This window comes from Sinocyclocheilus anshuiensis, unplaced genomic scaffold, assembly GCF_001515605.1.
Source record: "Sinocyclocheilus anshuiensis isolate Anshui unplaced genomic scaffold, SAMN03320099.WGS_v1.1 scaffold2166, whole genome shotgun sequence".
Taxonomy (NCBI): Eukaryota; Metazoa; Chordata; class Actinopteri; order Cypriniformes; family Cyprinidae; genus Sinocyclocheilus; species Sinocyclocheilus anshuiensis.
In genome coordinates this window covers 1,150,882-1,171,658 of record NW_015557079.1, presented here as the reverse complement: position 1 = coordinate 1,171,658, position 20,777 = coordinate 1,150,882, and the positions used below count along the sequence as shown (strand labels likewise).

Here is a 20,777-nt window from a genome sequence, read left to right as displayed (position 1 = left end):
AAATATTTAACACACAAGGAGGAGTTCTAAACTATAGGTCTCGATCTTAAAGGCATAGTTCACTGAATTATGAAAATTTGCTAAAGATGTACTCACCTTCAGGCCATCCAAAAATGTAGGCGAGTTTGTTTCTTCATCAGAAGATTTGGAGAAATGTATCATTACATCACTTGCTCACCAATGGAGCCTCTATAGTGAATGGGTGCCGTCAGAATGAGAGTCCAAACATCACAATAATCCTCCAGTAATGCACATGACTCCAGTCCATCAATTCTTGATGAATCTTGAAAAGCTACATGTTTGTAACAAACATAAAGCTGTTGGACTCTCATCATGACGGCACCCATTCACTGCAGAGGATTCATTGGGGAGTAAGTGATGCAATGCTAAATTTCTCCAAATCTGTTCCAATGAAGAAACAAACTCACCAACAACTTGGATGACCTCAGGTTGAGTACATTTTCTGCAATTTTCCACTTTTTTGGTGAACTATTCCTTTAAGACCACATAATTTTTGGTTGTTAACTGATATTCAGTTTGTCAATTCACCAAAACTTTGATCAAATGTTAAAGCTTTTTGTGTAATATTTACAAAAATGAAGTACACAATGCCTATTGTAACTTTTTGGAATACCTGAAGTCTTCTGTCAAGGGTTCAGTCTGAATTCAGCCCAAAACTTTCTAGAAATCGCCTGTCTAAATCTTGATGGTTCACTCTGGTGTGTCTGAACTTGCTTTGCAACACAAACACACACGATTACTCTTTCTAGCTCTCACCATGGCTGCACTTTCTTCTCTGAAACAAACTGCCCATGGGGCTCTTTAGCCCCAGCAGGCAGCAATGCCAAGTACACTGGAGTGACAGCGCCCTCATCCGGTGACTTGGTTGCATTTGGTCCAGCCATGTCAGTCCTGACCCATCCTGGACAGCAGGCATTGCATAGGATCTCATCTCCAGACCTCTCTTTTGTCAGATTTCGGGCCAGGATTCTAGTCAGGGTGGTGAGGCCAGTTTTGGAGACCCCATATGCAGTGCTAGGCCAACCTTGCTCTGCGTGACGCCCATCCTGAGTGTCACGGACAAATCGCTCCATCAACCCAACTAGCTCTTCCTCTGTAATGTCATCGCTTCGGAAACGGGCCTGGAGTTCTGGACTGCAGCGGCTTAAAGCCACCGAGCCCATTACGCTGGAGACATTCACCATCCGACCTAGAAAGAAAGATGAGTGTTTGAGGGAAGAAAATCACCAGACAAGCAGGTTCTGCAAGGTATAACTGACATGACTTACCTCCTGGTTTGACAATGGGCAGGAACACATTGCACATATCTCTAGTAGCAAAGAAATTAGTCTTCAACGTCACATCTGCTTGGATGCCAAAGGGGGTCGTGTCTGCCACTGCCATGAAGAAATAAAGCATTGTTAATGTTTTTATTTCACATAACACAGTAGATTAATTTATGACAGCATCTTAACACTTCTTGTGGTCTTTTTGTGATTTTGTGGGACTTGCTATATGAACACAAAAAGCATGGATGTGACTAGAAAAAGCCACCATTTGAAATGAATGGAAAATGCAAAAACATACTAAATACGGAGCCATTTTTAGGGGTACAATCTAAAAATCTGCTAAAATCAAGTAGTTTTTTGATCATGTTTAAATATATATATACAAATGCAAGCCTAATAAAATGAAGAAATTACATCTGAAAATATTCTTATAAGTAACTAGGCAATACACATATGTGACCCTGAACAACAAAACCAGTCACAAGTCGCTGGGGTATATTTGTAGCAATAGCCAACAATATATTGTATGGGTCAAAATGATCAATTTTTCTTTTATGCCAAAAATCATTAGGATATTAAGCAAAGATATTTTGTAAATGTCCTACCATAAATATATCAAAACGTAATTTTTGATTAGTAATATGCATTGCTAAGAACTTCATTTGGACAACTTTAAAGGTGATTTTCTCAATATTTTGATTTTTTTTTTGCACCCTCAGATTCCAGATTTTCAAATAGTTGTATCTCGGCCAAATATTGTCCTATCCTAACAAACCATACATCAATGGAAAGCTTATTTATTATTTATTCAGATGATGTATAAATCTTAATTTAAAAAAACTGACACTTATGACTGGTTTTGTGGTCCAGGGTCACATATTTGTAGGGATATTTATATATTATTCAGGCATCTGGTAGTTTAACCATTATATTATATATGATTTTTGTTGTTTCTCCCACCAGATGCTTCCAATCTGCCTTCCATGCATTGGATTTTAACTACCTTTGCTCTATTTTTAACTGTAATAACTGTAGAAAATAAGATTTTTTTTATATAATATTTGTGTGTGTGTGTGTGTGTATACACAGAGTTCAGATGCAAAAGCCTCTAAGTGCCGTTTAAAATTTTCTTCTAAAATGAGCATTTTTATCAGGCTTCTGTGTGTAGGTTCAGTAATTTCACTTCATTGGCAATGAATAGGTTCAAGAGTTAATTTCTGATTAAATGATTTACTCTTGAAGGCGATGCCAGCGTTGTTGACGAGCACGTCGAGGCCGCAGTACTTCTCTGTGAAGAAGTCCCGCGCGGAGCGGACGCTGTCGGGGTCGTCGATGTCCAGCCGGTGAAAGAGCGGTGCCAGCCCCTCCTTCCTCAGACTGTCCACAGCAGCGGTCCCTCGACCGACATCCCGAGCTGTCAGGTACACGTCTCCGGCGAAATCCTTGCACATTGCCCGCACGATTGCGAACCCGATGCCTTTATTTCCACCAGTGACCAGAGCTACTTTACTGCTGCTCATTGCTGCGATGTGTCTGCAGTGGAAGAGAAACTGAAAATAAGACCATATTCCGTGACATAAACAGCAGCCTAATTGATAAAATAACGAAATTAAATGCATCTGGGAAACGTATGCATGATTAAAAGAAAACTCGTACCTGTTCTACTCCGCGGTGATCAATTCACTTTTGTTTAGTTTTTTGGTGTGCGTCGCTACTGACTGCGCATGCGCGGAGGAATACGCTTGTATAAAGGATTGCTGTTCGATGTCTATATCATGTGCATTAAGTTTTGCTCGCTGATATAGCAACAGTTATGAGCTGTAAATCTTTTTTTTTTTTTACGAAAATATTTATTTTAATTTTCTGTACATTCGAAGACAGTGACGTAACGACGCCTGAAGCACGTGATCCGGCTGTGTTTTTGACCATGTGGATGTGTATTTTGTTTCTAACTACTGCGGTATAGAATGACATTACACCCGATATAAGCTTTAGGTAGTGCCGTTATATGGAAACTTTAAGATGAATAAACCTGGCTGCCGCGCTGGGAGAAGAGCGAGGAAAAAAAGACGGAAAAAACACGAGGATGTATACAAAGGTAGCTAGCTATTCAGTTTCTATGCTGATACATTGTAGTATAGTATATGAAGTTTAAGTGAATGTTTTATTTGTATTTTACTGCTGTAGTGACTCTGACTCACGAAGCTCAGTTTGTTCTTTTGAGGAGATGGCTAAAAGGAAAAGGATTCACCTCACAGTCTCTCATCCCTGTCAACTTCCATGGCAAGTAGATAGTTTCAATGGTAGGGAGCTTGAAAAATAAATTTTCACACGTAGTAGTTACTAACTCTTATATTTTCCCCCCTTAGATACTGGAAGAGGGCTTATGGCAAATCAAACTATCAAGGTAATTATTTGTATGAACTTGTGTGTGTGTGTGCGTGCGTGCGTGCATAGGTCCAAAATCTGAAACCACATTAAAAATATGTTTATTTGTTACCTTTGCAGGCCAAAGACAGTGTGATTTCCTTGCCTGAGAAATGCTTCCTGACCACCGAGACAGTTCTCACGAGTTACATGGGTGACTATATAAAAAGGTATTTGGACTGATTGTAATATTGTGTATATATATATATATACATACATACATACTGTTGTGCTATTACATTTTTTAAATGGACCATGAGGGATCAATAGTGTATTTGTTTTTGGTTTCTCTCTCCGTCTACTTGTAGATGGCATCCTCCTGTATCTCCTCTTCTTGCTCTTTGTTGTTTCCTGATTGCTGAGAGACATCGTGGAGATGCATCAGAGTGGAGTCCCTACATTAATATCCTCCCAAAGACCTACACATGCCCTGTGTACTTCCGTGATGATATCATTGACCTTTTGCCGAGGAGTCTCCAGAAGAAAGCCACAGAGCAGAAAGAACAGTTTCAGGAACTCTACTGTTCTTCATTGATGTTTTTCCACTCCCTCCAGCCACTCTTCACCCAGCCCTCAGAGGAGTTGTTTACCCAGGATGCACTGCGGTGGGCTTGGTGTAGCATTAATACACGTACGGTGTACATGGAGCATGATCAGAGTGACTGTCTCTCCAGGGAGAAGGATATCTATGCGCTTGCACCGTACCTGGACCTGTTGAACCACTGTCCTAATGTACAAGTAAGAGCACCTAACAGAAATACACTACTGTTCAAAAGTTTAAGGTCTGAAAAAAATGTTTGATTTTTTTTAGTCTCTTATGCTCACCAAGGCTGCATTTATTTGTTAAAAAAATACAGTAAAATCAGTGATATTGTGAAATATTATTACAATTTAAAATGACTGATTTCTATTTGAATATAATTTAAAATGTAATTTATTCCTGTGATGCAAAGCTGAATTTGCAGCATCATTACTCTAGTCTTCAGTCAGTGTCACATGATCCTTCAGAAATCATTCCAATATGCAGATTTGCTGCTCCAACATTTTTTTTAATTATTATTATCAGTATTTGAAACAGTTGTGATGTTTAATATTTTTGGTTTAAATCATGATACTTTCGTGGATGAATATAAAGTTTAAAAGAACAGCATTTATTTGAAAAAAAAAAAGAAAATCTTTTGTAACAATAAAAATGTCTTTACTGTCACTTTTGATCAATTTAGTGCATCCTTGCTGAATAAAAGTATTATTTTCTTTCCAAAAAAAACAGACTTTTGAGTGGTAGTGTACTTCCCTACAAAACAATATAATTGCATAGTTATAACTGTAAGTAAAAACTATAAACTTTCCTTGTTGTGCAGGTTGAAGCTGGCTTTAACAAACAAACTCGCTGTTACGAAGTTAAAAGTGTTCAAGGCTGTAAGAAGTTCCAGCAAGCGCTCATCAATTACGGCCCTCATGATAATAACAGACTACTTCTGGAATATGGCTTTGTTGCCTCTGGTAACCCCCACAGTGTAGTATATGTTGATTTAGGTAAGGAAAATACATACAAATATTAAATATTCTACATGCAAATATTAAATACTATGGAACTGCATTGATCGCTGTTTGTTGTTATTGTAGGAACTCTAAAATTCTGTCTAGATGAAAAAGACAAACAGCTAACACAAAAACTACTCTACCTAAGGGACAATGATTTTTTAAGGCAAGTAATATAAAATATTGCACACTATTGTTCTTAAAATTTTATGTGTAATGTTGCAGTTCATGATAAGAGCTCATTTTAAACGGACTTAAATTCACAACAAAAATCAAGTTCCATATGTTTTCACTCTTCAACAGAAACTTAACGTTTGGGACAGATGGCCCTTCCTGGCGACTGATGACTGCACTGAGACTGCTGTCCTTAAAACCTGAGCAATAGTGAGAAGTTAACATCCTAAACGCATTATTTGCATGCATGGAATTTGACTGCATGATAATGCAAAATACATGTCATTGTTATTGCTTTTACTTGCATACAGTTTATTTTATGCCATTTATTTGAATACATTCAAAACTGACTAATGCTGTTGTCTGTAGTTCTTGTTGGAAGAGTGTCCTTTTGGGGGCAGCAGTGAGCCGGGATAGAGAAGAGTGGTGCATTCACTCTGCCCTAAAGCTTTGCAATAACCTCAACGGTGACAATGTCAAGGCACTAGAGAGGGTGAGTCTAGTTAAATCTATTCATTCTTAATGCTGCCTGTGTCTAATTAAAGATACGAAACTTTCATTTGTACAGCTATCACAGCTCAAACAGGGTGCAAACCTGTCTCTCCTTGAACAACTGTGTGTGGTGGAGAGCCTGAGACAAGAGGAGCAAAGGATTCTGGAACACACGCGAGTGGTTCTTCAAAACCTCTGGGGACAATAGTCACTGTGGTAACAGTAGGGCATTCGGAACACTGAGGAACCAGAAGCCTCATGCTGTCACTGCCAAGATTCAAACATAAGCCAAGAGCAAGCAGATATGGTTCAGCTTTGTGCTACAGCTCTTAACTGAATCACCTCCAAAACTGCAGGGAGTCCAAAATATTTAAAAGAATACTTCACTCAGAATTGAACATTCTGTCATTTACTCACCCTTATGACTTTTTCTTCTGTGGAACACAAAAGGAGACATTTTGAAGAATGTTCATGCTGCACTTTTCTATCAGTGTTGTTATTAGAAAGAAGAAATGTTGCAATGGCCAACTAACTAAAAATTAGTTGAAGTTCTAAAATTACTAAAAATGAAAATAAATTCAAGATAAAATAAAAATGTCAAAAGCACATCAATTAATAAAGCTTAAGCTAAAATAAAATAAACTAAAAATATAAAATCTAAATTAAAACAGTTGTTCGATGTTCACTGTCCCCTATTCACTGCATGGAAATTATCAGTGTGAACTTGTTAGCAACATCTCCTTTTGTGTTCCCTGAAATAACAGCATACAGATTTGGAATGACTTGTGGGTGAATAAATGATGAGAGGTGAAATATCCCTATATAATGCTCCACAGTGTGGGATTTCTAAGCTTCAATCATTGTTTTTCTCCTGGATTGACAGTTTGGGACATATGGTGGACAGGAAGATTATAGGACATTTAGGACAATGAGATCTTAACAAACACAAATCTTCTATTGAAAGCAAATGAGCTACATGCTGTGTTTCTGGTAGGAGACTACTGATAATCAACTGCATACATCTGAACAATGATGCCGAATTCTAGGTCAGCATCATCCAGTCCTTTTCTATACAGATCTGCCCATATTAATAGGCAAAAGAAATGGGATCAGATGGTGCTGTTAATAATCCATTGGGAATGCTTGACCAGGGAAAATCACATATACAGATGTCATAACTAGGCCAAAGTTCCTAAGAAAAAAAATGTTTTGATGTAAATAATTTCAAAAGTTTATATATACACACTTTTTTTGTATAATGTAAATACTATTTGCTTTGTGATACATGTTTTTTGGAATGACGTGATTTCCATTCCATTTAAAGAATTTGAATGTTTTTAAATGCCAACAATCCATTAAAAGTGCAACTGACAAAAACATGCGATTTATAACAACAACTAAATTGACAGAATTACGGAAAACACATTTTGAGCCCTCTTCAAAGCTTGACAGCTATTCTTTTCCTCGTTTGCTTTCTCTGTACCATCTCCATGGAGACTGTAGCTTCATATAAAGGCACAGGGTCCTCCAGTTGCGGCCTGTGCAGAGACGACAGTCAAATTCAACACCATTCACACAACAAAGCTGATTTCACATTTTCTGTCTCTACATTACAAACACAGCCCACATACATTCAGTTTTAAGTTCATAATTGTGTAATTATTACTCTTTTTGTACAGACTCTGTTTATTCCTCATTCTCACCTGAAAGTCCCTGTGCAGAGTTTATCCATCACATCTTTCAGGATATCTGAGAGAGAGAGAGCAGACTAAAGGCAAATAACCCAGTTACAAACAGGAAACCAAGTGTCCTTTATGTTGTTGACAAGGTCGTTCCAGTAGCCTGAGGACACTGGGACAAAACCCTCGGGTCTCAAATACATCAAACTGTCATGGACTAGCCATATGCACACTCAGGAACCCAGTGACCTCATTGCAACATATAGCGGTTTCACAAAAAATGGCTCTGATACCATCTAGTCAGATCTCTTTTCTTCATTCCACTGGAGAGTAAAGCAGTGTTTTGTGTAAAGAATAAGGGCCAGAGTCATGTTGATGGGTCTATGTTGAGACTAGCCTTCATGGCAAGTAACATACAAAACAAAATGTGTCTACTGTATAAGACACTTTAGATAAAAACATCTGCTTAATACATAAATATAAATGATACTCGACTGAGCTGGAAACATTGAGTATTTGATATTTCAAGGCTGATAAACAAAGCTGAAGCTTGAATTGTTTGTAATACAACCGGACCAATCAGAAGGCAGTGTTTGGTTAAAGACTAATGTAGTTTATAGTAAAAGATACGAAGATATCGGCCCTGCTTGGCACGGGATGTTGTCCACACCTCGTCGTTAAGGAACGAGAGAGATGCTGCTTTCAGGAAGAGAATGTGGCTGTCAGGAGGGTCCAGCTTGGAAAAGAGGATAAAAATGATTTTATTAAATGTATATAAGTGTAAAGATTGATCCTGCTAGTCAATATTTGATTTATATGAGGACAAAAAAATGCTGAATGTTTAGGAATACAAAAGAGATCAGTGAGCTGTGTTTTGAAGAAGCTGCTATTGCTAACCTGTAAGTGTTGTTCTGTGGTGACCCAGTGACCTCCAACTGAAAGAAGGGTAAGGAGGTCATGTTTATGTGGGCAATGCCTCTGTGCTTCTGGCTCCTCATCATAGAGTCTCACTGTTCACAAAAAAAAAAAAGGCTCAAAATCAGAGACTGCTGATTGAAAATGAATATGTATACACTGCGTTTGAACGTTTGGGGTCAATACAATTTTTAAAAATAAAAATAATACATTTATTTAGCAAGTAACAGCAAGGTCTTTACTTTTATGACAGTAAAGTCTCTTACATTGTTACAAAAAACTCTATTTCAAATGAGTGCTGCTCTTTGGAACTTTCTATTCATCAAAGAATCCTGAAAAAAAAGTATAATATTTGTATAATGTTTCCACAAAAATATTAATCAATGCAACTTTTTCAACATAATAAATAATAAGTTTCTTCAGCATATTTAAATCATTTCTGAAGGATCATGTGACCGTATAGACTGGAATAAAGGCTGCTGAAAATTCAGCTTTGCCATCACATACTAAAATAAAAACAAAATAAAAAGTATTTCACAATATTACTGTTTTTACTGTAGTTTGATCAAATAAACGCAGCATCGGTGAACATAAGAGACTTTGTTCAAAAGCATTAAAAATCTTACCAACCCCAAACTTTTGAACAGTAAAATATGTATTCCCAGCATTTAAATAATAAATTGATATTGCAACACAACTGCTTAATGGACAGAAGATCAGTATTAATATAAATAATTAAAAGCACATATGAGACCACTTTGTTGAAATGGTTACAAATGTCATATAAAGTGATGGTAAACCTCCTGAATCAATGATGATGTCCACTCCAAGACCTCCAGTTTCTTCAAGGCACGAGTCCACCAAATCCTCCTTTGAGTCCCACACTCTGATCACTCGAGCTGAAGGAAGAGATACACTTAAGTACCGATGCTTACAATAAATCTTATTAACATTGATTAAGCATATCAAGCTGAGAGTGCATATATCGAATGACTATTCTCAAATAATAGATCTGTTGTGAGGGTTATGTGAATATGATAGTCTGAATGAACACTTGTAGAAGAGACTGCCGCCATAAATAACTTACCCAAAAGTGATTCCTGCACACCTTGAGCAAGTGCAAGTGGCACAAGGAAGAAACAAGATGAAAAAGAAAGTCAAATAGCCAAGAAAGACAAAAAGATGCTCAAGGGAGAAGTGAAAAGATGAGAAAGGCACTATCAGAAAAGGTTTGGCAATCAATATGAGTGAGTTTAAAGAAAGACAGAAATCTACGACAAATGAAATCAGTTTTGATTTCCAGAGTAAAGGATGGGGTTAGAAACTGAACTGCCAGCATTACAACACATCTTTGAAGTATGAGAAAATGCCCTTGGCGACAATCCAAACTTAAAGATTTCTACATTCGATTAGACTTGAATAGATTTTAGACTTTCCACTTGTACATAAAATGATACCAGTGTGATGCTTTTCATATGCTCAGGAAATAAATCCACATTGCGTACCGTAAATATGAAAGGTAAACTTTACAAGAGATAACAACTGAAGATTAAAAGAGAGTTGCTCCATTTGGCATTTCCGTTTGTTTGGCGTTTATCAGGGATTTTCAGAACAACTCATGCCAAGTGTTTCATAAATCTACACTGCCAGGGAAGCGCTTAGTCAAACCAAGCTTGAACTTCATCCTAAACTTCATGGGGAAAATGTCTTCGCTGTCATTCCTCTCCACAATGCTTCACTTCAGCACCCACCCACACTCGGACGGAGCTCTTCCAAAAACTTCTGGTCCTCCGGAGACAAAGCTGTAGCCAGGACTTTCACACCGTGATAGTGGGCGAGCTGAATAGCCAGAACTCCAAAGGGCTGCATGCACACAAAACAGGAAGTTAATTATAATGATTTGAGATTTTGAAAATAGGGAGCCAAATAATGCTTGTAGAAGTACCATGTTGATTCTGATGTGAGAAAATAGCTAAATAATAACAACAAAATCCATTTTCAAAATATCAGAATGACAAAACTGACCGGGAAAAAAGAAATCTTACCAACCCCAAATCTGAACAGTAGAGTATATACTAATAGGAGGCAAGCATCAGGAAGATTTTTGACCTTTTGACCTCTGCACAGATACCTACACCAGCCCCATCCAGCACCAGTACAGTCTGACCCGCAGCCATCCGAGCCAGTGTGTGGAGAGCAGTGTAAGCCCTGAGACCGTCTTTAATTACTGCTGCTGCTTCAAACCAGCTCACTTTCTCAGGCTTCTGAACTGTTATTAAAACAAAAGCATATGGGAAATACAAAAGGTAGTGTATCTTTAAGAAACTACGTAGGACTATTGTTTATAATGTGATGTGTGCAATACCTAAATTATATTCATCAGTAACCACAACAGAACAAAGGCCAGACCGCTCAGCCTCCAGAGGGAGAATCCCTGAGATGACATGCAAATGTTTATTTGATTATACACATATAAAGCAGACTCTGATAAAAATGAGAGTCTAATAAAGTTCTTACCAACAACCTCATCATCTGGCTGGAAAAAGGTCACTTTGGGTCCAACTGGAAAATGATCGCATCACATCAGATTTATCAGTCAAATTTATTTGATTCGATGGTAAATGGTAATGGTGTCAAATATACAAGTAGTCATGTAAACCTTGAAGAACAACCCCAGCAATCTCCCTTCCAACTGGGACATGTTCTTTCTCAAGCTTGAGGTCCTCATACAGCTGAAAAACAGATCATGAATGCAAATATTCTGTATGAAAGTAAAACACAGTTTGTGAAATGAGGGTGATCTTTGCCTAAATAATGTCCATATGAGACACATGCTTTGAGATTTGCTATTATATACCCAGTTGCTTTTCTGCAGGTCATTCACATCAAATCACCAGATGTTGACATTTAAATTACCTTAAAATCAACTGGACTTAGTGCACAGCTTTTCACTTGAACTTTGACCTGATGGTCGCCAATGTTAGTGGGTACATTCTGTGAAAGAAAACAGCAGACATCATGTAATTAGTACGAATTGCTAATTACAGATTTCTCCAGGAAACTGTGGCTATGTAAACGCATGCAACAGAAAATGCAAAAGCATGATCATGCACTCTCACCATCGCATGTGAGACAAACTTCACATCACCCTGGTCTCCTGGTTTGCAGTAAAGTCCCTTCATGGCAATTCTAGCTGCTCTGTAATCAGATGCCCAATGAAAGATTAACACAAGCAACAGCAACAAGCTGAATGAAATACTGTATTAATACTATTATTATAATAATATGCAATACAGAACACTCTCTAAAGAAATTCACCACATTTTGTGTGTGCTTGCACTTGAACTGTGCAAGTTAAAGAATATAAGATCCAAATCAATACGATTGCATACTAACTGAGCTACTTGTTTTACTTTGCAATATCCCTATCGCGATTCTCTGTTTAAAGCATCAAGATCGGTGTTATAATATCTTCTTATGTTATGCTATATAATATTTTTGTATGCAAGAGTTGTTTTGAACCTACCAACATATAGACGACTGCGGTAGTGTTTTGTTCATTTCCTGCACGTGACTCCTCCTGTGTGACGTAGGTGGAGTAGAAATATAAACGCACAGAAGGGAAACGAGAATATCTGACAGCACAATCCGATGTGAGGGTTTAGGTTAGATAACCACTTGTTTATTTCCACTAAATATATGTCCTCAGTGAATCTAAAATACAGAGACCGAAGTAATCTAAATAATATAAATACATTTTAAATCAAGAAATAATGAAATAAATCAATGAAATGTAACATTAAATGAAAACACAGCAGTAACGTCCTGAGAAGTCGATGGGCTCAGCTTTCTGAGCTAGCAATGCCTGAATCGTAAACGAATCGTTCTTTTAAAATGAATCTGTCAAGGCCGTTCTTCGTTCTTCGAGTGAACGACTCTCACGTGAAGCTAGAACTTTCGGACCGATTCGTAATTAGCCGAGAATGAACTGATATTAAGAGCAGAGTGTGCTGATTAAGAGTGAAGTAATTTACTTTAATAACCGTAGAAATATTACAAATAAAAATATTGAAAATATGTTTTCTACTTTACTGTATGTGTGGAGAAAAAAAGTTTTTTTTAAATTTCCATTCCACTAATATATACGCATCTAAATCTATAAACTCTAGTTGTCAATACATTGAATATTAGAACACTACTGACTTTCTACTGGGTTTGGGCCGCATTGCGCCCCCTGTCTGCAGTAAACGCGCAGACGCCGATGCCTGAATGACGTGCGCACGTTTCATTTCCCCCCTCTTTACTTCACTACTCGCGAAGCTGCAAGGACAGAAACGAGGAGCCAGAAGGAGCAACGAAATAAGCCTGGAATTTATCTCGCACGTTAAAAAAAAAGAAGAAAGAAGAGTCCTCCTTCTGCCATTCCATGCTCCTCTAGCGTGTTCCCTCACAGAGTGCTGGAGATATAATGGAAACTGAATGATGAGGTAAGAGTGGTTGTGTGTCTCGGGCCGATTGTCCTTTTTTTGACAGTGACTGCGGCCGCTGCATTTCAGGGCGCGCTTCGTGCGAATTTACGTTACGAGTAACGTTATGCTGTTTAGCACAAGGCAACGGTCACTTCAACGGTCTTTTCGCCTCGGTAACTGTTATAATACCCTCCTCTAGTCGTTTATTCGTGGAAGGAGGCCACGCAAGAGATTGCAGCTAAAGCTCAGCTCTGATTTACTGGTGTAACGTTAGTTAGCACACGGCTAACGGTTGCTGCCGTGTTATCACTGACAGCAGGTTAAAAACTGAATTTCTGAGGTAAAACTCACCGATATAGTGGACTCTCTGGACCTTGAGAGTGCTGAGGTAATGTGTGTTGTATGTAGGGTGTAGTAACTGTGTGATGGAGTGCAGATGAAGATACCCTGATGGGGGCATTTTTCAACCAGCTTCTTCAGCTCATCTCCACACATGGCTGCAGGTCTCATCTCTACATATTGTTGTTTTTTACTGTGACTCTCCCATTTCTTCTCCAGTGTATTCAATACACGTGTGTGCATGCTGGCCTGGAGAAACAGAGGTTATTATCCTGTGATTATTTCTGAAGGAAGTTTATTAAAAGGCTCGGATCATGTAGTGCAGTCTGGCTGTGGATTTGGATGCTTTGTCTTAAAGCCACTGTCATATATGTAAACACTGTCAGATTGGAGGGTGGTTTACAAGATCTTATGAGCAATGCAGCTGGAGCCATTTGGTCTGGGTCAGTCTGGTTGTAAACCAGGGTCGGTCCTGGTTTATAGAGGCACTCCTTGATCACAAGACTAAAGTGGAAAACCTGCTTTGGCAGCCGTCCTGAGAAATGCTTTAAAATTGTGATCTCACAATAACTGATATAAGATCAGATCTTTAGTGGCTAGGATGTACCAACATATTCAAAGATGTAGGCATCCGAATGTAAAAGTTGAACTCAAATTGATCTAAATATCAATCATTAACCTGATTATTGATGATGTGTTTCTGTAATTTACTGGTTAAATGCATAATAATGCATTTAACCAGTAAACCATTTAACCATGCATTTATCACTTAACCATGATAAAACATTAATCATAAGTTGGTCGTATTGATTTTAAAAGTATAAACGCATTAATTAAGCAGATACTCTGGTTTCTAGAAACCTAGAAATCATTTTTTGGACCTTCAGAATACCCACCATAAATGAATGCCAATTTATATTTGCCTATAGTAAAACCCACAGGAAATCTGAGTAATATCAGATAGTGAGTGATATTTTGTTTTACTATTATTTTTACAAATATTTACTGTTGTTTTACATAACTTGCAGATGAGTGAGAATTAAACAGAATTAAATGACTGGAATTCAGCATAAAATGTAAAAAGCATCTTCATTATTTCCAACCCTACAAAGTATCATGATCATGCTTTGACATATCGATTTTCTTTTAGTCACACTTAATCATGTGATATGAATTTTTTCACTAGACTTGACCTTTGAAACACGACGAAAGCTTGTTTCCAGTCGTCCACATTCGCATGTGTATAAATGGAAAAGTGCAGTTTGGTTGCCCCTTTAGTTTGTTCTTATTACATTTATGCAGGAATATTCCAATGGCTGTTGAGCATGTAAATGTCTTTTTCGAATGAAAATTTAATCAGAAAATGGCCTTTAATCTGAAAGTAAGGTTCAGCCTTGTTTAGATGAGGATAATGGAGCTTTTTTTGAAAGCCTCTGTTTTAAGTGCAGGCTCAAGAGGAGCTTATTGTTAGGCTGTTCAGTTCATGAGTCATTAGATGCTGATTTTTGCAACCTCAAGTTTATCTGGCCACTTTCTCTCTTCTCTATTCCCCATCCCCCACAGGTGTACAGCAGAGGTTTAGTCTGGGGTGTGAGATAAAAGAGATCCGCAATCCACTGTGCACCGCTCGGTCTCAGCAGGATGGATGATAGGCCAGCTATGTGTGTGTGTGGGCCTGCTCTTTTTTTTGTTCACCGCTGATGGGCGATTCCACAGTTTAGGCCTAACTGCAAGGACAATAGCCAGATGTCCAGGGATGGATCTGCATCTGGCTGTTTCTTCAGCTTGATTACCCTATCAACCCAGGGACCTGTGTATGACCTATCAGCACACTCTCCTCTGCCCTCTTCACATGCTTTGCAGAAGCAGGACAACCTGCGAGTCTGGACACTGTACGGCTCACGACCTCGAACAACATGAATTTGTCTTGTCCATGGAACAGTCCCAACATCAACCCGGTCTTGACGTTCACGAACAACTTGCTCAAGAGGTACAAAGTAGAAACATCGCCTGGAATGACTGCAAGTACCAGAATCTAGAAGAGCGGGCTTTGACAGTTCTTTCTCACAAAATCTAAAGAAAGATTCTGGAGAGTTGATGATTTCATCACTAGCTTTGACGGTACGAGCTGCTGCAGATTTCACCACGCCCCCTTCCTGAAGCTTTCTGGCATCATCTGAAGGTGGACAGATGGTGATGTCACTTGCATGGTATCGATCTCTGATTTTGCAGTCCAGATTTTTTGCTTGGACAACCTGGTTTATCACCTTTAACTTCAAGTCCATATTCTCACAATATTCACAAAGGCATTGGTTCAAATGGGCTTTTACATAGGGCAAAATGTGGCTTGGTCGGAGTGTGCAAAACTTGCTGAAGCACAACTTCATGTTGGGATTCTCATTTTGCCAGGCAGAGTATGTGGACTTCATGCTTTTCTGCAGGATTTGGTTCTGTAAGCCAGTTCGTTTGCTGACTGTTTTCTTGTGAGGCAGTGTGGTTGATACATCAGATCTTCTCAAAAATTCTTGCACAGAAAGCCGAATTGCATCACTTACTGCATCACAACGTTTTTTACGTTGTTCTGGATCATGCCCTGCTTTTCTCAGATGGTCATATTTCCTAATGATCTTCTGTGATATTCCTAACTTTCTGCTAGAGGCATCCCTGACTTGCTTACTGGCAGATACAAGGATGGCTGCAAGATTGGCATTAAACATTCTTCTATTGGCTGTGGACATCTGTTTGCATGTTTGCTTCACATATCCTAAAACAGAATCCACATCCTTGTCCTTACCGCCAAGCATCATGTCATGGAGAGCAGTTTTTTTTCGCAGGCTTGCAGAGGCAACTAAGCCAGCTACTATTGTGCCATACTTCTGTTGAACTTTTTGGCATAAGCCTTTTTATCCTCCAGGTTGCCTTCCTTCTAGAAAAATCAGTTTTGTACCCAGAACTGGTAGACAAAACAGGTGTTGCATTTAGCTGACACTGTATTTGAACCGGATTAGATTCCTGATTAGCAGGTGTTGCAGCCCCCGTGTGATTAGGTGGATTGTTATTGATGCTTGAGGCTTTCTTCGCTTCTGCTAACACCCTTTTCCTGTTGCGATCCTTTTCTCTCTCTTGTCTTTTCTTTTGTGCAGACATCCTAGCTCTCTGTTCACGCTTCTTGTTCTTAAAGTATTCCCTTCTTGCGGCTATTTTTTCCAGTTCACTCCTAGTTTGAGGCTTTCTTGACATGACACCTTGTGTTTCCTCACCCCCTTGAAGATTCTCTTTCTGGCGTTCTCTATACCTTCTCATCCTTTCACGGGCTTGTGCTTTCTGGATTTCCTTCTTTTCATCTGATAGATTCTTCCTGTACTCCCTCAATCTTTGTTGCTCTTCCAATCTATGCAGTACAATTCAGGGTTCTGCTTTAACTTAGCCGGTACCTCCGCATTCCAGCAGCAGCTTTACTTGTTCTTGAAACCACATCTGGACCATTCTCATTCCTTGGTCTCGCGCATTATATTAATGTGCTTTCACGCTACAATAATGTGCTCTCGACATTTGTCATTAAAATAACGCCATAGCGCATCGCCAGTGGCCTACATAATTTGGACATGATGAAGGTACACTTGACAGGCTGTGGAGCTTCATTTTACCACAAAGCTAATGTTTAAACTAGCTTTATTGTGTGCCGTCAGTGCAGAAAATCTGCGTGTGTTCCTTAACATTATAGCCCAATTCACTGTTGTTTAAAAACCTATGCGATTAACGCCGACAGTTTATTTGTTAGTAGTAGTATTTTGTAGAAGACACACCAAAATAAATGTTATGCGCCAAAATTCAGGATTTTATTAAAGGAAATGAAAGAAATGACTTAGGAAAAATCCAGATGCACTGAATGTCCCACCCTGACATCCGCAATTTCTGGGGACGGAAATAAAATAAAGTCTCATTACACGATAATGCCAAGGCTTAGTGGGATAAAATTAACTTTATTATTTCTTACATCTATCTTAAACAAAATAGTGAACTAAAAATAAAAAAATGACAACAACTGGGTATTATTCGATCTATATTGTTCATTACACCCCTTGTGGACAGAAACTGTGGAATCGCTCTGATATGCGCGCTGCCCTTTTGCTGCTCACTTTGAAATTTGTTTCTCTTTGTACGATCGTTGGCTCAGAAGCAGCTTTTTGTCTAGATAATTAGATTAACAGGAAGAGCGAGGGACCCTCAATCTCTCACCCCAGTGGTCTGCTCCAGTAGGCCTGAATAATTTCAGTCATTCCTGCCTGTTTTTTGCTAAACAAATTATGAATGGTGGTCTTTAAGTGTATTTGTTTTGCTGCTGGAGTTAAACTTTGAGTTTATATCTTGTGTATAGGCCTACGTTCATGTAGAGTAGGGACGATGATTTTTGAAATGCACAATTAAAGATTAAATAATGTGTATTACAGAAAATTGGAATCTCAGCTATAGGCCTATATGATTACTGTCCGATGATTAAAGGGATAGTTCACCCAAAAATGAAAATTGTCAATAATTGCTCACCCTCATGTCGTTTCAAATCCATAAGACCTTCGTTCATCTTCGGAACACAAATTAAGATATTTTTGATGTAATCCGAGAGCCTTCTGACCTTTCATAGACAGCAACGCAAATACCACGTTCAAGAAACGTAGTAAGGAGTCAGACATCGTTAAAATAGTCCATATGACATCAGTGGTTCATCTGTAGTTTTATGAAGCTATGAGAACTCTTTTTGTGCACAAAGAAAACAAAAATAATTACTTTATTAAAAAATTTATTCTCTTCCGTGTTAGAATTTGACACACATTCACGAAAGTAACGCAACGATCAAACTTTGGATCGAACTTTCCAAACATCCAAAACAATACCGTGTGCTGGACTGAAATGTGATCAATGTATGTGTGTACATATGGTGGTATTTTTACTAGCTCATAACTCACAAAGAGCTTATTAAATGTGTAAATGCGTCAAAACTGGGAGGAATTGCTCTATTGCACACAGAGATCTGCTGCAAGGAGGCAGCAGTTCCAATGCCTGTATCTATGTATCTATGATGAAAGCTCTGGGTTGCGTTTCATTTTAAGCTAGATTCATTGCTCTGCATGTGTCTGGACTGCATTACATATGGGTGGGGTGCAGAATGTAGGGCTGAACGATTTTGGAAAATAATCTAATTGTGATTTTTTTTACCAATATTGCGATTGCGATTTAATATGCAATTATTTTTTAAAGCTCTTTATGTTCTGTATTATTCAACAAAGACAAGCTATAAATCATTGTATAGTATGACCAACACACTATTAGATAGATTAAACATAAATGTTCTTTTCTGTAGGCCAGGCCTATATGTTACGATGAAAACCTACAGGGAAAAAAAACACCTGCATCACTTGAAACATTGAAAAATAGCATAGAGAGAATAACTTATTATTATTATTCTCTCGCTGTTATTTATGTATTTTTGTGGGTTTCATGCTGTCCGCTAAGGCATAGGACACACACATGCTTTCCTCCTCACCAACGACATTAAACACCATGTCTACACCGGACGCGTGCGGCAAAATACAGTAGAACCATTTTAATCAGTGACGCTGTGTACACTGGATGCGGCGCGACATTAAACTGATGCCTTGTTCTATTTATGACGCGACGCGACAACTGTAGCGTCTGGTATAGACACGGTGAGTGAAGCCGAGAGCAAGATATGCCTCGTCATATTTTCTGCATTTAGCTTTTAAATGACCAGCACCTGCCTGGGTCTGTGCGACTTCATCTATGTCTTTTCTCTTCCCTTTCACAAACCAATCCATCTCCCATTCTAAGTTACGTCCTTTGGCTGTTTACTGTTTTATTTATTTTCTTTTTCTGCTGATGGCCCGCGCTCGACTTGAAGCAGCGCTGCTTAGACCGATGGGTGTGTGTCATCAAATTACTGCGAGAGCTATAAGAGAGCGGACGTCTCCTTATGCTTTCTCTCGCCGTACTTTGATGTCATACACCGATCGATCTTCAAGTTGAACACACCTCTTTACTCTCGCGTGTCACGTGACCGGGTGTAATCGCAGCCTCTGCGATTGAAAAATCGCGTTTTCTCATATCGCGATATTATCGCAAATGCAATTAATCGTTCAGCCCTAGCAGAATGTCTGTTTTGTTGAGTGGTGAATGGAACAGTTGGGGTTGTCAGTGGAACCATAAGCATCTCTGAATATCATTTGAACGCTGTACGACTGTGGCGAGATTGACTCCCACATATCTTTCAGACTTGTCCTTGAAGGAAGCCAGCAGCTTTGCAGTGGTTTGTGTGTATGCTCTTCTTAAATTGCTGTTCTTTCTAGTACCGTATCAGGTATTGATGTTAAGGGGGTTGAAATTGTATTCATTCTGCGACCGTTCAGGCTCAAATGACCGCTTGTGCAGTGAAAGTGACCTGTGGGTAGAAGTTCAAATACGCTGGTTACTCTCTGCTTATGTTCTGCCGTCGAAGCCAAACGTGGTCCAGGAAAGACTGTTGTGCTTTTGTGAGGAATGCAAACGTGTGTGGGTGCGTTTGGCTGAGTTGTTCACGTAGAACCCCAAGCTTTTTTGAAAGGAATGCAGACAGGAGTGTAAGTCAGTGTGATGTTAACACTGTTACTACTCACACTCTCTTTGGCCCTGGGCTCTCGTGTCACCTGACTAATGACTCCACAGCTGGATGTGTTTGAGTGTGTCTGTGTTTGCACATGTTTTTTTTCATAGTGTCTGCATGGGGTGAAGTTTAGCGAGCGAGGGAGACTAATCTTGCTTCCAATTCTGATATTAATTGATGATTTCATAAAGGAATGAAAAATTTATCAACACACTCCAGATATTTATCATAAGTATTGATATCATTCAAAAACATGTTTCTTTTAGTAATATTTGACATTATTTATTCATAATATTTAAAATGAGTTCCTAGATTAGGGATGTGTAAGTTGAATCTGCTGCTGCTTCGTCAAAATTTGAAAATAAAAGTCATTTACATTTTTTCCATGTTTATGTTTTGCCTAATATTTTTATGGCATGTTTACACTAGCACTGCAGTGTATAGAGAGTACGTTCAAATTACTGCCATGTTAACGTTACAGTTTAAAAATAATGTTATTTTTTTAAAGTGTATATCTGGAGCAGAAAACAAAATCATTTTGCCTTCACTTGCATTTGTTTTCTCAGTGTTGAGCAAGGTGAGATAGGCTATAATTTTGACATAGAAGAAAACAGAAAAGTTAAATGAGTCAGTTAAATTTCCATTTAAAGGTCCCATGACATGCTGCTTTTTGGATGCTTTTATATAGGCCTAAGTGGTCCATAGTACTGTATCTGAAGTCTCTTTCCCGAAATTCAGCCTTGGTGCAGAATTTCAGCCACTACGAGCCAGTCCCACAATGAGCTTTCCTTAGGAC

General features: G+C 38.6%; 4 protein-coding genes across 12 annotated transcripts in view; 2 read left to right on the top strand and 2 right to left on the bottom strand.

Moving 5' to 3' along the window:
- Nucleotides 1–477: 477 nt before the first annotated feature.
- On the bottom strand, nt 478–3,028 carry LOC107676886 (carbonyl reductase [NADPH] 1). Of its 2 annotated transcripts, none has more exons than XM_016471617.1 (4): nt 2,946–3,028; nt 2,524–2,822; nt 1,290–1,397; nt 478–1,210 (listed from the first exon to the last, which is right to left on the bottom strand). In XM_016471617.1, the coding sequence occupies exons 2-4, from the start codon at nt 2,807–2,809 to the stop codon at nt 774–776; spliced, it is 831 nt and encodes a 276-aa protein (XP_016327103.1). In that variant the 5' UTR covers nt 2,810–2,822; nt 2,946–3,028; the 3' UTR covers nt 478–773. The 2 variants fall into 2 exon arrangements, with proteins under 2 accessions (XP_016327103.1, XP_016327104.1); XM_016471618.1 differs by having other exon boundaries at nt 2,524–2,839; nt 2,946–2,996.
- An 84-nt stretch (nt 3,029–3,112) lies between these two features.
- Nucleotides 3,113–6,352, top strand: LOC107676883 (SET domain-containing protein 4-like). Its single transcript, XM_016471611.1, has 10 exons — nt 3,113–3,387; nt 3,477–3,572; nt 3,659–3,696; nt 3,798–3,886; nt 4,025–4,454; nt 5,078–5,252; nt 5,343–5,424; nt 5,562–5,642; nt 5,802–5,925; nt 6,001–6,352. The coding sequence occupies exons 1-10, from the start codon at nt 3,312–3,314 to the stop codon at nt 6,130–6,132; spliced, it is 1,323 nt and encodes a 440-aa protein (XP_016327097.1). The 5' UTR covers nt 3,113–3,311; the 3' UTR covers nt 6,133–6,352.
- A 180-nt stretch (nt 6,353–6,532) lies between these two features.
- Nucleotides 6,533–12,206, bottom strand: LOC107676884 (crystallin, zeta (quinone reductase)-like 1). 4 transcript variants are annotated; one of them, XM_016471612.1, is made up of 14 exons: nt 12,045–12,203; nt 11,638–11,716; nt 11,435–11,512; nt 11,178–11,250; nt 11,036–11,080; nt 10,884–10,952; nt 10,654–10,787; nt 10,270–10,381; nt 9,606–9,626; nt 9,319–9,417; nt 8,501–8,613; nt 8,234–8,339; nt 7,628–7,673; nt 6,533–7,462 (listed from the first exon to the last, which is right to left on the bottom strand). In XM_016471612.1, exons 2-14 carry the CDS (start codon nt 11,698–11,700, stop codon nt 7,363–7,365), a joined length of 1,059 nt encoding a protein of 352 aa, XP_016327098.1. In that variant the 5' UTR covers nt 11,701–11,716; nt 12,045–12,203; the 3' UTR covers nt 6,533–7,362. The 4 variants fall into 4 exon arrangements, with proteins under 4 accessions (XP_016327098.1, XP_016327100.1, XP_016327101.1 ...); XM_016471614.1 differs by lacking the exon at nt 12,045–12,203 and adding an exon at nt 11,915–12,034; XM_016471616.1 differs by having other exon boundaries at nt 7,429–7,508; nt 7,602–7,673; nt 12,045–12,206.
- A 599-nt stretch (nt 12,207–12,805) lies between these two features.
- Nucleotides 12,806–20,777, top strand: part of LOC107676854 (intersectin-1-like) — a 64,857-nt gene continuing 56,885 nt past the window's right edge. For all 5 annotated transcript variants that reach the window (XM_016471542.1, XM_016471547.1, XM_016471545.1 and 2 more), the window contains exon 1: nt 12,806–13,005. The gene's annotated coding sequence lies outside the window, so the exon portion shown is untranslated. The remainder of the gene's footprint in view (nt 13,006–20,777) is intronic.

What these genes read in the sequence shown, in the direction of transcription:
- LOC107676886 (XM_016471617.1), bottom strand. Translation starts at nt 2,809, where the DNA reads ATGAGCAGCAGTAAAGTAGCTCTGGTCACTGGTGGAAATAAAGGCATC. An exon ending in CGCTGGCATCGCCTTCAAGA is followed by an intron (nt 1,398 to 2,523) that starts GTAAATCATTTA and finishes TCTTCATGGCAG; the next exon opens with TGGCAGACACGACCCCCTTT. An exon ending in GCCCATTGTCAAACCAGGAG is followed by an intron (nt 1,211 to 1,289) that starts GTAAGTCATGTC and finishes CTTTCTTTCTAG; the next exon opens with GTCGGATGGTGAATGTCTCC.
- LOC107676883 (XM_016471611.1), top strand. Translation starts at nt 3,312, where the DNA reads ATGAATAAACCTGGCTGCCGCGCTGGGAGAAGAGCGAGGAAAAAAAGA. An exon ending in ATGGGTGACTATATAAAAAG is followed by an intron (nt 3,887 to 4,024) that starts GTATTTGGACTG and finishes GTCTACTTGTAG; the next exon opens with ATGGCATCCTCCTGTATCTC. An exon ending in TGTAGTATATGTTGATTTAG is followed by an intron (nt 5,253 to 5,342) that starts GTAAGGAAAATA and finishes TTGTTATTGTAG; the next exon opens with GAACTCTAAAATTCTGTCTA.
- LOC107676884 (XM_016471612.1), bottom strand. Translation starts at nt 11,700, where the DNA reads ATGAAGGGACTTTACTGCAAACCAGGAGACCAGGGTGATGTGAAGTTT. An exon ending in AGTTTGTCTCACATGCGATG is followed by an intron (nt 11,513 to 11,637) that starts GTGAGAGTGCAT and finishes TTTCTTTCACAG; the next exon opens with AATGTACCCACTAACATTGG. An exon ending in TGGTGCTGGATGGGGCTGGT is followed by an intron (nt 10,382 to 10,653) that starts GTAGGTATCTGT and finishes GTGTGCATGCAG; the next exon opens with CCCTTTGGAGTTCTGGCTAT.